The 16,135-nt window shown below is 45.9% G+C and overlaps 1 protein-coding gene across 2 annotated transcripts in view; it reads right to left on the bottom strand.

Moving 5' to 3' along the window:
- Window positions 1–16,135, bottom strand: part of LRGUK (leucine rich repeats and guanylate kinase domain containing) — a 39,202-nt gene that overhangs the window by 15,365 nt on the left and 7,702 nt on the right. For both annotated transcript variants that reach the window (XM_060687049.2, XM_060687050.2), the window contains exons 5-12: window positions 15,769–15,850; window positions 11,071–11,195; window positions 9,355–9,498; window positions 8,166–8,246; window positions 4,168–4,254; window positions 3,427–3,533; window positions 1,337–1,456; window positions 509–605 (exon numbers count right to left, since the gene is read on the bottom strand). In XM_060687049.2, the coding sequence (XP_060543032.2) occupies window positions 509–605; window positions 1,337–1,456; window positions 3,427–3,533; window positions 4,168–4,254; window positions 8,166–8,246; window positions 9,355–9,498; window positions 11,071–11,195; window positions 15,769–15,850 (843 nt within the window). The remainder of the gene's footprint in view (window positions 1–508; window positions 606–1,336; window positions 1,457–3,426; window positions 3,534–4,167; window positions 4,255–8,165; window positions 8,247–9,354; window positions 9,499–11,070; window positions 11,196–15,768; window positions 15,851–16,135) is intronic.

Consider the following 16,135-nt stretch of genomic DNA (forward strand, 5'->3'; position numbering starts at 1 on the left):
AGAGCTCGTTCTGTTGAGCTATCCAGGCTATCCAGGCTCCTCTTGTGCGGTCCTTGGTGTTCTCTGAGCTTGGTGGTTGTCTTGTAGACGTTTCAGGACCGAATTAGGTAACATCATCAGTGCTAGAGGGGTGTAGGGTTTGCTCAGTCCCTTCTAGCACTGATGATGTTACCTAATCATGTCATAAAACATGCGCAAGAAAACCCCCAAGCTCAGAGGGGCCCGTCGTCCATTTCCTGTCCTATTCTCTTCCATCAGTTTTATGGCACCAAACTTTCCCATCAGCTGAAATTTACAAGACCCCTGTTCGAATCCTCCAAGCGTTACCAACGTTACGACCACGCAGGCGACGGAAGGACGTGCGTGAGAGAGAGCCGACTTTCTAGGCTTCTTCGACCTCTGTAGGCCCAAATGTCTCTTCCTTCTGTCCGTCCTGAATGGGAGCTAGGATGGCTCTGCTGACACCTTCCTTTGGTTGCTTCCCAAAAGGACCGGATTCCCTCCTTACCGTGTTCACCATCTTGTCAAATTCCTCCTGAGATACGTAATAGTAATCTAATCGGTTCTCTTCTCCGAAATAAGGGCTCCTGGTGGTATGACAGGGGCTGAGGAAGAAGCAAAGCAGAAAGAAAAGGAACTGTTAACGGGGGAATGAGGGAGGTTGAAGTCCCATTCGGAGTTGAACTGAGGAACGGAATAACAAGATTGGGAAGGGACCTTAGAGGTCTTCTAGTCCAACTCCTTGCTCAGGCAGGAAACCCTACACCGTTTCAGACACAGAGTTGTCCAATCACTTCTTGAAAACCTCTGGTGTTGGAACACCCATAACTTCTGGAGGCGAGGAGTTCCGCTGGTTCCATCTGGAAGGGAACAGCTAAAGAACAAGGGTCGACTTGGGAGTAAGGCCACAGGTGGACGATGAAAGGCCCCTCCCAGAGGGAATAAAAGAGGAGCGAAAGAGGAGTGGAGTTTGCAGGAGACAATTAGTTTGCTTAATTGGTTCATGGCTCTCCGTGACTCCTTGCCAGGTTTTGAAGATATTGGCCTGGCTTGGGGATGTCAGAACACCAAGGACCTCACAGTCCTCCTTCCCCTCCCCTCCCTTCTAACATTGATGACGTTACCTAGTTGGGTCATGAAATGTCTATAAGGAAGCCACCAAGCTCAGAGAGCACCAAGGACCCCATATTTCCTCTTTTAACCCAACATGGTGGGCAATGGGGGGGGGACAGAGAACTGGATTCATTAGAAAAGACTGCAGCGTACCCCCCCCCTTCTTTGAGGACATCTGCCTCCACCAACTCCCCAAAGGTTCCCAAATGTGTAGGACTCACACCTGTATCTGAAATAGTTGTTGAACTTCCGGCAAAGCCTGTGACACAGTTCTCGCTTCCAGCAGGCCAGAGGTCCGGTCAACACCAGCATGGGGTAGGGGGCATCAAGGCTGGGCAGGGTGCTGTAGGGAAGAGAAGAGAGTGAGTCTTGATGGTCTCAAGAATATTAGACAAAACCCCTGTGTGAGTTTCTCATCATTGAAATAGATCAGGGGTCTCCAATCTTGGCAACTTTTAAGACTTGTGGACTTCAACTCCCGGAATTCCTCAGACAGCTTTGCTGGAGTTGAAGTCCACAAGTTTTAAAGTTGCCAAGATTGGAGACCCCTGTAATAGATGAACTTCCGTTAGGATTGCGTAGTAGACCGTGGACTGATGTGATTTTATTTAGCGTAATCTTCTTTCGAAATTTAAAAGTTGGTTAAAAAAACCAAGAAAAGCTTTGAGACTTTTGAACAGTCAAAAGCCTTCCAGAGTCCCAAAGGGTTTTCTAAAAATGAAACGTTGATAAACAGACTTTGTGAGGGTGCTTAACTCCTTTAATGACTCTGAAGGAAGAGAGTCAAAGATTGGGAGAAACTAGGCTTAATGGCAGTCACTGGGAGAAGGATCTCGGAGTCTTAGTGGACAACCAGCTAAATAGGAGCCAGCAGTGTTGCGGTGGCAGCCAAAAAAGCCAACACAGTTCTAGGCTGCATAAACAGAGGGATACAATCAAGATCACAGGAGGTACTAATACCCCTCTGCAAAGCCTTGATAAGACCACACCTAGAGTACTGCATCCAGTTTTGGTCACCACACTATAAAAAAGACGTTGAGGCTCTGGAAAGAGTGCAGAGAAGAGCAACCAGGATGATTAAGGGACTGGAGGCTAAAATATACAATGAACGGTTGCAGGAACTGGGCCTGGCTGGTCTAGTGAAGAGAAGGACCAGGGGAGACAGGAGAGCATCTTCCAATATTTGAGGGGCTGCCACAGAGAGGAGGAAGGGGGTCAAGCTATTTTCCAAAGCCCCTGAAGGCCAGACAAGGAATAATGGATGAAAACTGAACAAGGAGAGATTCAACCTAGAAATAAGGAGAAATTTTCTGACAGGGAGAGCAATCAATCCATGGAACAGAAGTTGCCTTCAGAAGTTGTGGGAGCTTCATCACTGGAGGCTTTCAAGAAGAGACTGGACTGCCCTCTGTCAGAAATGGTGTAGGGCCTCCTGCTTGGGTGGGGGGGTTGGACTAGATGACCTACCGGGTCCCTTCCAACTCCAATTCGATTTGATCCCATCCCATCCATTCAGAAGACAGCTTGAAGCCATCATAGTTGCAAGTTTTGGTCACTCCCAGGGGAGCTTTTAATGATCAGTGGGTCCTGTTAAAGAGTTCCTTGTGTCTCTCGTTTTGGGTGTGAGGTGACAATCTGCTCTGACAGGTTGCTTCCAGGGAATGAAGAGGTGGGAATCATTATTTTGAACTGTGACGTGAGGAGTCACAAGACGGGATAGTCTGCTTGGCTAACCAAGATTCAGTTACATTTCATGCCACCAGGGTGTTTCTGGGACACCAATTTAGTTTGGAAAGAGGAGGAGAGGAAAAGCCGAAGAAGCCCACTTCGTGAGAGGAAGAGGAGGAGGAGAAGGAGGAGGAGGAAGAGGAGGAGAAGGAGGAGGAAGAGGAGAAGGAGGAGGAGGAGGAGGAGGAAGAGGAGGAGGAGAAGGAGGAGGAGGAAGAGGAGGAGGAGGAGGAGGAGGAAGAGGAGGAGAAGGAGGAAGAGGAAGAGCAGGAAGAGGAAAAAGAGGAGGAAGAGGAGGAAGGAGGAGGAAGAGGAGGAGGAGGAAGAGGAGAAGAAGGAGGAGGAAGAGGAGAAGGAGGAGGAGGAGGAGGAAGAGGAGGAGAAGGAGGAGGAAGAGGAGGAGGAGAAGGAGGAGGAGGAGGAGGAGAAGGAGGAAGAGGAGGAGCAGGAAGAGGAGAAAGAGGAGGAAGAGGAGGAGGAGAAGGAGAAGGAAGAGGAGGAGGAGGAAGAGGTGGAGGAGGAGGAGGAGGAGAAGGAGGAGAAGGAGGAGGAGGAAGAGGAGGAGGAGAAGGAGGAAGAGGTCACCTGTTGAAGATGTGTTGGGGTTGCATCATGCTGTACATGATGTGAGTCATGTGGTCCTGAGCAGCCACCACTTTTGGAGGGGGGTCGTACTTGTTCACAGCGGCAACCTACTCCCGGTAAGAAAAAGGGGAAATATAGGTCAATTATGCATACAGGTAGTCCTCGACTTACAAGGTGGCGCAGTGGTTAGAATGCAGCATTGCAGGCTAATTCTGCCGATTGCCAGCAGTTCAATCCTGACCGGCTCATGGTTGACTCAGCCTTCCATCCTTCCGAGGTTGATAAAATGAGGACCCAGATTGTTGGGGGCAATTATGCTGACTTTATAAACCACTTAGAGAGGGCTGTAAAAGCACTGTGAAGAGGTATACAAGTCTAAGGGCTATTGGTAAGTGGGAAAAAAAGGAAGGAAGGAAGGAAGGAAGGAAGGGAGGAAGGAAGGAAGGGAGGAAGGAAGGAAGGAAGGAGGAAGGAGAAAGGCAGGGTGGGAGGAGAAAGAGAGGGAGGGAGGGAGGAATCATCTATCTATCTATCTATCTATCTATCTATCTATCTATCTATCTAGGATCTATCTACCTATCTATCTACCTATCTACCTATCTATCTGTCACAAAAGGGGGCAGAACTCACTTAGCGACCGTCTCGCTTAGCAACAGAAATCTTGGGCTCCATTGCAGTTGTAAGTCGAGGTCTGCTTGTAATATTACGATTGAGTGTTGTGAGTGGGGGAAGGGCATTTACCTTTTCCTCCGCGGAGATCTTCTTGTGATCCAGTTTGATCAGTCGGAGCAGCATAAAAATCACCAGGAGCCAATAATCTTCTTGGTCCTGAGGAAAATGCAGAAATGGGTAGGTTTCATTTTTTTGTTTGATTTCTCAGGCTAATAAGAGGGAAGAGTTATTTTATCAGATTAATTCAATCGTAGTTTGACACGGGAAGTAGAGGAGGAGGAGACGCTGAGAGGAAATAAGAGGGTGCAGGGAGTCCTCGACGTACGACAGTTCATTTAGTGACCGTTCAAAGTTACGACAGCACTGGAAGAAAGGGATTTATGACCGTTTTCAGAGTTGTTAAACGAATGCTTTCAAGTGGAGGATTATCTGGAACAAGTGAACAAACCACTTACTTGGGGCTTTTCCCCAAGATGATAAAGTTTGGCGATTACCCCGAAGGATTTCTTCCGAAGGATTTTTTTCGCAACTAATTGGGACTCAGCTGGGAATGAATGTAATTCTCAGCTGTTACAATAAAATAGGGGGGGGGGGTTTGGACTAATTGTGTATTGTAGTGACTCAGTAAGCCTAAGTCACAACAGATAATAAACAACTTTATTGTCATTGTATGTGTATACACAGTATACACATACAACAAAATTCACTTAACGCCCAAAGACCAGGTCTAACACACATAACAATCCCCAAAAACCCACCCACCCCAAATTCCCCACCCCTAAAACCACCCAAACATCCACACAACAGACCAAGTAATGCTGTCCAACAATGGTGGCCCTTTAGTTCATGGTTGAGTGCAATGATAGCTCTGGGATAAAAACTATTCAGAAGACGTGTGGTCCGAGTTCGAATTGTTCTGTCTCTTCTGCCAGAAGGCAACGGTCCAAAAAGATTGTAAGCAGGATGGGAAGAGTCTCGGAGAATGTTCTGCAACTTTCTCAAACAGCGAGATGCGAAGATGTCGTCCAGGGCTGGTAGCTGGAGCCCGATGATATTCTGGGCAGTTTTAATGATTCTCTGTAGAGCTTTTTTTGTCCGCTACAGAGCTGCTCCCGTACCATGCAAGAATGCCGTATGTCAGGACACTCTCAATGGTGCTGAGATAGTAGGACAGAAGTAGATGCTGAGATAGATTTATCTTCCTGAGCATTCTCAGGAAGTACAGCCTCTTCTGTGCCTTCTTCACAAGCATGTTAGCATTCATAGTCCATGAGAGGTCCTCCGAGGTATAAGTGCCCAGAAATTTAAAACTACCCAACCTCTCCACCTCCTCACCATTTATGTATAGTGGTAGATGAACATCTCTCTTCCTCTTGAAATCAATTATAAGCTCTTTAGTTTTTGTGGTCCCAGGGTCCCAGGCTCAAGTGTTCTCCTTTTGCGACCTTCTGACAAGCAAAGTCAGTGGGGAAACTGGATTCCCATAACAGCTGGGTATAGTAGGGTCTCCTGTTTTTTTTTGTTTTAATTTGATTTATATGCCGCCCTTCTCCGGAGACTCAGGGTGGCTTACAATGCGTTAAGCAATAGCCTTCATTCTTTTGTATATTTTTTATACAAAGTCAGCTTATTGCCCCCACAAACTGGGTCCTCATTTCACCTACCTTAGAAAGGATGGAAGGCTGAGTCAACCTTGAGCCTTGGTGAGATTCGAACCTGCAGTAATTGCAGGCAGCTGGATGTTAATAACAGGCTATTAGTCTGCTTGAGCAGGGGGTTGGACTAGAAGACCTCTAAGGACTCTTCTGGGCTCCATTTGGAATTTAAACATTGGATTAAACAGCTGTGCCTTCCACAAGAGACTAATCCCCGGTGGATTGTGCCAAGCAACTTCTACCAAGCAGCAAAATGCTGATAAATGGGTTATATTTCTACCAGGGCCTCTTGGGACCTATCTCGAAGACTCTTTAAACCTCGGATGTGAGTGCTTCATCATCTCCCCCGTTCAGGACGAGACCAAAACAGATGCTGCCTCTGGCATAGATGGGAGATTTCACTCTGATTTAAATGTCGCTGGCGTGGCAGATGAGATCCGCTGGCTTGTTAATCACACAAAGTTGTCACATCCGGCGGTGCAAGGGAACGTGATCCAGATCCTCGAGGGGAAATCCCTCAAAAGCCACCTCGTCTTCCAAGGTCTGCAGATGTTCACAGAAAAGGGGAAAGAAGCTGCTCTGCCTTTAATTTCTTTCGATCTTTTTGGTCGATTCTTACATTGCTTTAACTTACTTACTTACTTACTTACTTATTTATTTATTGGTTCGATTTATATGCCGCCCTTCTCCAGAGACTCAGGGTGGCTTACAATGCGTTAAGAAATAGCCTTCATACTTTTTGTATATACCTGCTTAGTAGGGCTTTTGCCCCCCCCTAAGCGGTGTTCTTTTTTTATACAGCTTATTGCCCCCACAGTCCGGGTCCTCATTTTACCTACCTCGGAAGGATGGAAGGCTGAGTCAACCTTGAGCCTGGTGAGATTTGAACTTGCAGTAATTGCAGGCAGCTGGTGTTACTTAACAGTGCTTTAGTCTGCTGAGCCACCAAGGCTCTTGGTATTTGAAGGCTCGCCCCTCGTATGGTTACAGCCAACAGAATGACAAGAGTTGGAAGGGACCTCGGAGGTCTTCTAGTCCAACCCCCTGTTCAAGGAGGAAACCCTACTCGACTCTGAAGTTTCTCGGGACTTGGAGAAAATCCTATGGCCCGGCCATCAAAACAGGCTCTTGCATTTCAGTGTATTTATTATGCAAGCGCATAGGGCTGCTCTTCTCGCAATGCATTCTGGGTGGCAACCAAGTATAAAATCGCCACATAAAGACTATAGAGGGGGGAAAAAAGTCCTTAAAAGCCATAAAGATACCAAATGAAGAAGCCCTTCATCAAACAAGCCACACAAACCGTTGTTCTGTTAGGTCAACTCTCCAAGTTTGCAGCCACGGTGGATGTATTTATTGATGCATTAAATCTATTTCTTTTATTTGTTAAATTTATAGGACAGCCAGGAGCCGTGGTGGCGCAGCGGTTAGGATGCAGCATTGCAGGATGACTCTGCTCGCTGCCAGGAGTTCGATCCTGACTGGCTGAAGGTTGACTGAGCCTTCCATCCTTCTGAGGTTGGTCAAATGAAGGCCCAAATGTTTGGGGGCAACAGGCTGACTGCACAAATCGCTTAGAGAGGACTGTATAAAAGCACCGTGAAGCGGTCTACAGGTGGTCCTCAATTTACGACCGCAATTGAGCCCAACAATTTGGTGTTGTTTAAGTGAATCACTGCAGTTAGTAACCCCGGTTGTTAAATGAATCTGGTTTCGCCATTGGGCTTTGCTGATCAGAAGGTCGCAAAAGAGCCTGGTGGCACAGCAGACTAATAGCCTGTTATTATCATCCAGCTGTCTGCAATTACTGTAAGTTCGAATCTCACCAGGCTCAAGGTTGACTCAGCCTTCCATCCTTTCTAAGGTAGGTGAAATGAGGACCCAGTTTGTGGGGGCAATAAGCTGACTTTGTATAAAATATACAAAAGTATGAAGGCTATTGCTTAATGCATTGTAAGCCGCCCTGAGTCTCCGGAGAAGGGCGGCATATAAATCAAATAAAAAAAAAAAGGGGGGGGGAATTGCATGACCCCAGGACACTGCAACAGTCATAAATACCAGTCAGTTGCCAAGCCTTTGAATTCTGATCACGGGATTGTGGGGATACTGCAAAGCTCATAACTGAAAAACGTCATCAGTCCCTGTTTTCAGTGACGCTTTAACTTTGAATGGTCACTAAGTGAACTGTTGTAAGTAAAGGACTTACATATAAGTTGGACTTATGGATAAGTGCAAGTGCTATTGCTATCTCACTATCCAAAGCGACTCTGGGCGATGTTGTCTTGCTTCTCTTGGTGGAATCGACTTCAAATCGTTACCCGTCCCTTAATTGTCCTACCAAATGACATTGTTAGCATGATAAAGATTTACAACTCTTCCGATATTTCATTGACGGTTTGACTTCTCCCTCACCTGAACAGGATTCTTCAAGAGGCTGAACACTCTCAGCAGAGGCAGGGATTCAATATATTCCAGCTCGCTCAGTTCAGACACCTGATGACGAGGAGAAGAAGAACGGTATGGATTAAAGGAAAGAGGGAGGGAGGGAGGAGAATGCTTCAAAATCATGGATGGATGGATGGATGGATGGATGGATGGAGCAGCTTCATCAGGGAGCAGGTGACACCCAAGGACTTTCCTCATCTCAGTTGCCCAGGGAGGAAAAAGGAAAAAAAAAAAAAAGAATCAAGAAACTCAGGTTTTTAACCCTCATGGCTTTAGAGGGATATAAACAGATGATAGAGATAAACAGACATAATAGATAAACAGACATGATAGTGACAGATAGATATGGTTGACATGATAGACCAGATAAACATAGAGATAAAAAGACATAATAAAGAGATAGAAATAAGTACAGACAGATAGATGATAGATAGATGTCAGAGGACAGACAGACAGACAGACAGATAGATAGGATAGATATAGATGTAGAATGGATGGATGGTTGGTTATATACTAGATGGACAATGATAGAATGAATAAGTGGATGGATGATATGATGGATGCATGAATGGATAAACAAAGATATGATGGGTAGATAGATGATGGCTCATTTGTCATCAAATGGGTGAGTGAGTGGATGGATGGATGGATGGTTAGATAGGTAGGTTGGTAGATAGAGATAGATGATAGATAGATAGATAGATAGATAGATAGACAGACAGACAGACAGACAGACAGACAGACAGACAGACAGACAGAAAGGTAATATGGATGGTTGGTTGGTTATATAGTAGATGGACGATAGATGATAGAATGAATAAATCGATAAATGATGGATGAATAAACAAAGATATGATGGATAGATAGATGATGGCTCATTTGTGCAATAAATTATGCAAAATAAGAGTTACTCATATGGGTTTGTCCAATTTACAGACATTTTCTCAAGCACCTTTTCAAAGTCGCTTCTCTTCCCTTCTTTTCCTTCAACTTCCCCACTCCCACCCCCACCCCAATATATCCAAAAGAGGAGGATTCTGGGAAAAGCCTCGTTCCTTGGTTCTCCTGGCCATTGCAAGAGGTTCCGAGGAGGAGGAATTCCCTCCCCCACCCCAAGCGGTTGGCCGCTGAGTCTTCTCTGCTGTATAAATCTTACCTGGTTATCTTCCAGGTTGATGTCCTGCAGGAGATTGTGGTCTTCCAGACCCTCCAAGCTGCTGATCTGGTTGCCGGACAAATCCAACACTTGTAACACCTCGAGTTTTTCCAAGCCCACTGCTTTCTCGATCTGGTTTGATTTCTGCCAAAATAATCACGAGCCTCCAATGTGCCCAACCATGGTGGTTCTTTGGGCATAATCCAAGCACAATCAGGGAATGTTGTGGCCTATCAGTGGCCTGTGCAGCAAGTAGCTGATTCGGACAGTGAGGAGGCTGGTGTGGGGCTCCGCCAGCAGCCTATGCAGCTGGCACCCGAGTCGGACAATGAGGAGGCTGGAGAAGATGTGGTGCCAGAGGTGGGGATTCAGCCAGGGCCTTCAGAACCTCCAGAAGCTCCCTTAAGTGAAGAGGACGAAGAGGAGGAGCCTCTTCTCAATGCACGGGCGCGCAGAGCTGCCAAAAGGCAGGAGTGGCTCCTCAGGAGGAGGTCTCCTCAAGAGTAAGGCTTGGGGCTAATTGGCCACTCCCTTCGCCTATTTAAGGAGGAACACCGACTGAAGCAAGCTGTAGGGAACAACTTTATTTCACTCTCCTTCTTGTCCGGATTCTCTGCAAATTGCTTCTGGGCTTTCTGCCAACTCTAGTAAAACTGTGATTACCTTATCTTGGAATTCTTATAGGCTGTTAAGACAGTTTATTAACAGCCTTTGGTTGATAAAGACTGAGTTATTTGAGTAAAATAAGCTTGGTATAGAGTTTGTGTGTGCTGCGTTCTTTGGGATCCGTAGCTGGGGCAGAACAGGGACCCCCACTGCTTGCTTCAACACCACATCGTTTTATATACAGGTGGTCCTCGACTCAGAAGAGTTCATTTAATGACCACTCAAAGTTACGTTGTCACTGGAAAAAAAAAGGGGAGGGAACGATGACTGTTCTTCACATTTAGAACTGTTTTACGGTATCCCCAGGGTCACGTGATTGAAACTCAGATGCTTGGTGACTGGTTTGTATTTATGACGGTTGTTGTGTCCCCCTTTGCGACCTTCCGACAAGCAAAGTCCAGGGGGGAGCCAGATTCACTTAACAATTAGTCACGCTGTGACTAATTCAACGACCGCAGTGATTTGCTTAACAAATGTGGCAAGAAAAGTCGTAAAATGGGGCAAAACTCACTGAACAAACGCCTCTGGTTGGAAGGTTGCAAAAGGGGATTGTGTGAACCAGGAGACCGCAACCGTCATAAGTATGAGTCAGTTGCCAAGCGTCTCGATTTTAATCGTGGGACTACGGGGATGTGGCAACAATTGTAAGTGTGAAAAATGGCTGTAGGTCACTTCTTTCCAGGATCCTTGTAACTTTAAATGGTCACTAAACAAAGTGTTGTAAGTCGAGGATTACCTGTATCTCCCCACAGTGCAAAACTTGAGGATGGAATTACGTCCAATCCCATCTTGTCCAGGTGATGCTTGTCCTTAAATTAACTGAGAATAAATCCAGATTTATTCCATGGTTCCTTTACAATTCGTGGACTTCAACTCCCAGAATTCCTGAGCCAGCCAGCCAGGAATTCTGGGAATTGAAGTCCACGAGTCATCAAAGGGCCCTCGTTCACCAACCCAATATAGGGCTTCAAACCCTACATTCTTGTACGACAACCCAACATATTACGGTCAGGAAAGACGTTTCATTTCAGGCAACAGATGGAAACTCACCAGGCAGAGAGTTTTGATGGGCAAATGTTTTAAGCCGGTGATTGCTTTGATCTTGTTGTTCGCCAAGCTCAGGTAGGTCAGGCTGTGGCAGTTCTCCAGGCCCTGAATCTCCGTGATGCTGTTATCTGCACGTCGGCATGAGAATTAAGAAATGAAACGGCAACCTAGACGAGGTCAAAGCTGACGGAGGAAGGACTGGGGAGAAAAACTCCGTGAATTGAAGAAAACCTGGGGGAGATGTTGACTTGAGCAAAGCTTCTTCTTGCAGAAAGTCTCAGTCATCCAGACCCTGGTTTTCCCAAAGGTGCTTTTTTCTCAGGAGGCAACTGGACTTTCTGGGTTTTTTTTTTCTTGTAAAGACGTTTCGCTTCTCATCCGAGAAGCTTCTTCAGTTCTAGCGTCGGTTCTAGAACTTCTTCGGTGCTAACGTTCGTTCGAACTGAAGAGGCTCCTCGGACGAGAAGCGAAACGTTTTTGTGGGGAAAAAACAAAAGGAGAAGTCCAGTTGCCTTACCCATGAGCGGGATGATTGAGAAGCTCCGTTCTTCCTCGTTTGTTCTATCAACCGAAAGAGCCCATTAGTCATAGCTGAAATGAGATTTGTTCCTACATCTCCTTCTGTCCAACTATCGCAGCACCATGGAGAGTGTCCTGACATACGGCATTCTTGCATGGTGTGGGAGCAGCTCTGTAGCGGACAAAAAAAGCTCTACAGAGAATCATTAAAACTGCCCAGAATCTCATACCAGCCCTGGACGACATCTTCGCATCTCGCTGTTTGAGAAAGTTGCAGAACATTCTCCGAGACTCTTCCCGTCCTGCTTACAATCTTTTTGGACCGTTGCCTTCTGGCAGAAGAGACAGAACAATTCAAACTCGGACCACACGTCTTCTGAATAGTTTTTATCCCAGAGCTATAATTGCACTCAACAATGAACTAAAGGGCCACCATCAGGGAGCTGTTGGACAGCATCACTTGGTCTGTTGTGTGGATGTTTGGGTGGTTTAGGAGTGGGGGAATTGTGGTGGGTGGGAGTGTGGTGTTTGGGGATTGTTATGTGTGTTGGACCTGGTCTTTGGGTGTTAAGTGAATTTCGTTGTATGGGTATACTGTGTATAAATGTACAATGACAATAAAGTTATTATTATTATCAAGTTATTATTATCAGATAGAGCAGTGATGGCGAACTTTTTCGGAAGAGCTGCCCGGTGAGCATGTGCATGCCCGAAACTGGAACTTCCGAAGACATGTGCACCAGGCAGCTCCCGGTTTCTGTCGCGCATGTGTGTGCAATGATCAGATGGCCAGCGCTCAAGCGCACGCGGAAACTGGAAGACCACCTCCAGTTTCCAGCACTGCCGCACACGCGAAGGCCAGCTGATCATCGCGCACACATGCGCGCCAGAAATCCAGAAGAGCAACGGGCGAGGCCACGCGTGCCAGGCGACATGGCTCTGCGTGCCACTTCAGGCACATGTGCCATAGATTCGCCATCATGGAGATAAGAGTTTTGTCTCCCAAGGCAATGCAACAGTTTGCCTTCAGACGTTGGGGTAGCTTCATCCCTGGAGGCTTTGTAGAAGAGACTGGACTGCCATCTGTCGGAAATGATGTAGGATCTCCTGCTTGGGTGGGGGGGTTGGATTAGATGACCTACAAGGTCCCTTCCGACTCTTGTTATTCTGTAAATTTAATCTCCTGGCATTTCCAGGTAGGGCTGGGAAAGATTCTTTTCTGAAACTTAGAGACAAAAAAAAAAAACCTGGGACAGCTATAACAATACCGGACTGGAGAGACCAAAGCTCCAGCTTGGTGCAGGTAGTCCTCGACTTACGGCCACAACTGAGCCCAAAATTTCTGTTGCTAAGTGAGACATTTGTTGTTTTACCCCATTCTTGTCCCAGCTGTTAAGTGAATCATTGCAGTCCCAACTTAACAACTGCAACGACCCGCTTAGCAACAGTGGCAAAAGTCGTAAGATGGGGCAAAAGTCACTGAACACGTGTTTCACTTAGGGACAGGAGCTTTGGGCTCAATTACGGCCGTAAGCCGTGGACTACCTGTTTTGTGCATCAGGGAGCTTTGATTATCTTGGGAGGAAAATAAGAATAAAGTCAGCAAAGGCAGGAGGTTAAGCCAATGTTGATGGTATCTAAGCAACATTTAGATACCGTCTAAATGTTAGTCTTGAGCCTTTGAGGCAACTGACTCGGGATTCTCGGGAGGGAAGCTGCAGTTTAAATATTTTACATCTCGAAATTGGAAACACGGTTACGTTTTCATGTCTCTTTTTACTGACTTCACTGTGTGTAGTACCTCACTCAAGGGAGGTACTAATACCCCTCTGCAAAGCCTTAGTAAGACCACACCTAGAATCCTGCATCCAGTTTTGGTCAACACACTATAAAAAGAGATGTTGAGACTCTAGAAAGAGTGCAGAGAAGAGCAACCAGGATGATGAGGGGACTGAAGGCTAAAATATATGATGAACGGTTGCAGGAACTGGGCCTGGCTAGTCTAGTGAAGAGAAGGACCAGGGGAGACAGGAGAGCATCTTCCAATATTTGAGGGGCTGCCACAGAGAGGAGGAAGGGGGTCAAGCTATTCTCCAAAGCACCTGAAGGCCAGACAAGGAATAATGGATGGAAACTGATCAAGGAGAGATTCAACCTGGAAATAAGGAGGAACTTTCTGACAGTGAGAACAATCAATCAATGGAACAGAAGTTGCCTTCAGAAGTGGTGGGAGCTTCATCACTGAAGGCTTTCAAGAAGAGATTGGACTGCCATCCTTCAGAAATGGTGTAGGGTCTCCTGCTTCAGCAAGGGGTTGGACTAGATGACCTACAAGGTCCCTCCCAACTCTGTTAATCTAATATTTTAAATATTTTACACCTCGAAATTAGAAACACGGTTAAATTTCCAAGCCTCTATTTACTGACTTCCCCGTGTAGAGCCTTTTTGAGCAGGAAATACGTGATAAAATTAGTCCGCTTCAAGTATCTCGTATTATCGTTCTGCGTTTGAGAAAAAAAAGGAAGCTGCTCGTATCAAACCGGGGATTGGAAACAATAAATCAGTCTGAAAGTCTGTTTGAGCCAGGAGAATTTCTCCCAAGATATGGGCTCTCTGCTCCGGAGGCAGTCAGGTGTGTTTCCAAGGGACCCGTTGCCGAACGATCGGTCCCAGTCCGACGACAATTCGAAGGAAAATGACGTCAATCCGTCTCCTGGCGCACGATATACACAATCAGCAGGGTGTTATGGAGGCCTTAGGCAGGGCCTGGCTGTAACACCCCCCCCCCCGGATTTTCAAGGAATTTGCAAGCAGTCCTTGTCTTATGACTGCAATTTAGCCCGAATGTCGCTGAGCGAGACATTGGCTCCATGAATTCTGCCCCGTTTTACAACTTTTCTCGCCGCACTTGTTAAGTGAATCGCTGCGGTCTAACTCAACTAGTAAGATGGGTCATTAAGTGAATCTGGCTTTCCCCACTGACTTGGCTTATTAGAAGGTCACAAAAGGGAATAACCCCAGGACATTGCAACCGTCATAAATAGGAGCCAGTTGCCAAGGGTCTGAATTTTGATCGCGTGACCCTGGGGATGCAGCAATGGACATAATTATGAAAAACGGTCATAACTCACTTTTTTCCCAGTGCCGTTATAACATCGAATGGTCACTAAATGAACTGTCATAAGTCGAGGACCATCTGTATAAAGAAAAGGGGCTTCGAGCATCGGTTCTGGTCACACTGCAAATGTTGCTTTTTGTAAAGTTGGATAAAAAGAACTTTAAAAAAAAAACTGGATTTGGGAAGGCGTTTAGCGGAATTTCGTAGTAAATCCAACTCCCAAATTTGATTCCAGGTGGTCCTCAACTTACAACAATTCGTTTAGTGACCATGCAAAGTTACAATGGCATCGAAAAAAGCGACTTAGGAGCGTTTTTCACACTTATGACCGTTGCACATGATCAACATTTAGACACTTGGCAAATAACTCATATTTATGACCGTCGCTGTGTCCCGGGGTCACGTGACCCGCTTTTGAGACCTTCTGACGAGCAAAGTCAACGGGGGAAGCCGGATTCACTTAACAACCCCATTACTAACTTAATGACTGCCACGATCCACTTAACAACTGCAGGAAGAAAGGTAATAAAATTGAGGCAAGACTCGCTTAACAACTGCCTCGATTAGCAAACAGAAATCTGAAATCCTACCACAGAAAACTGCGGCAAGAAAGGGCATATCATGGGGCAAAACTCACTTAACGAGCATCTTGCTTAGAGGCAAAACTTTTGGGCTCCACCGGGTCATAAATTGAGGACTACCTATACATTGAGAGTGGTTTCGTAACACGAGGGCTAGAGTGAATGAGCTCTTCACAAAATGACCATCATAAGTAGGTTTGATCGATCCCAAAATATCCGGTGGATAGAAAGCAAATTAAGCCTTCATCCTATTAGGATGATTAGAGTGCTAATTCCTGCAATTAAAAAGGCTGCCAGGGACCAGCGTGGCCTTTGCTGTATAGCTTGCAACCTTCCTGTTCATTTATTTATTTAGTTTTAATAAAAATTATCCTCTTTTTAAAAAGGCAGCTTGGACGGGGAATCTACTGGGATCCAAGGAAGGTTTCTGAGCAGACAATTCCCTGCTCTGCATCGTTGTTGTTTTTTTTTTTAAAAGGATACTGTCCAGTATGAGCTTTTTGAGGGACTGATAATCGGAAAGGTCTTTCATTTTTGAAATGTCATTGTAGGAAAAATTAGCCACCTGGAAAGAGAACAAAAAATGGAGAAGGGTACATGAAGATGTCCTAACCAACTAGCAGTCAGAAGACATGAGGAAAACATGTGTGCCACACATGGAGAGACCGAACCATAGTTTCAAGAGGGGAACTGTGAGCATCCAAGAGGAAGCCTAGTCCAAAATCCCTAGAGAATTCCTGGAAGCTGGCACTCTGACAAAACAGCCATCAACGGGCACAACGAGATAAACAACGTTTACATACCATTTGAAAGAGATAATCACAAAGCTGAAAAGGAAACAAGAAGGATA

Source organism: Pantherophis guttatus, chromosome 7 (assembly GCF_059756535.1).
Source record: "Pantherophis guttatus breed Tessera chromosome 7, ASM5975653v1, whole genome shotgun sequence".
Lineage (NCBI taxonomy): Eukaryota > Metazoa > Chordata > Lepidosauria > Squamata > Colubridae > Pantherophis > Pantherophis guttatus.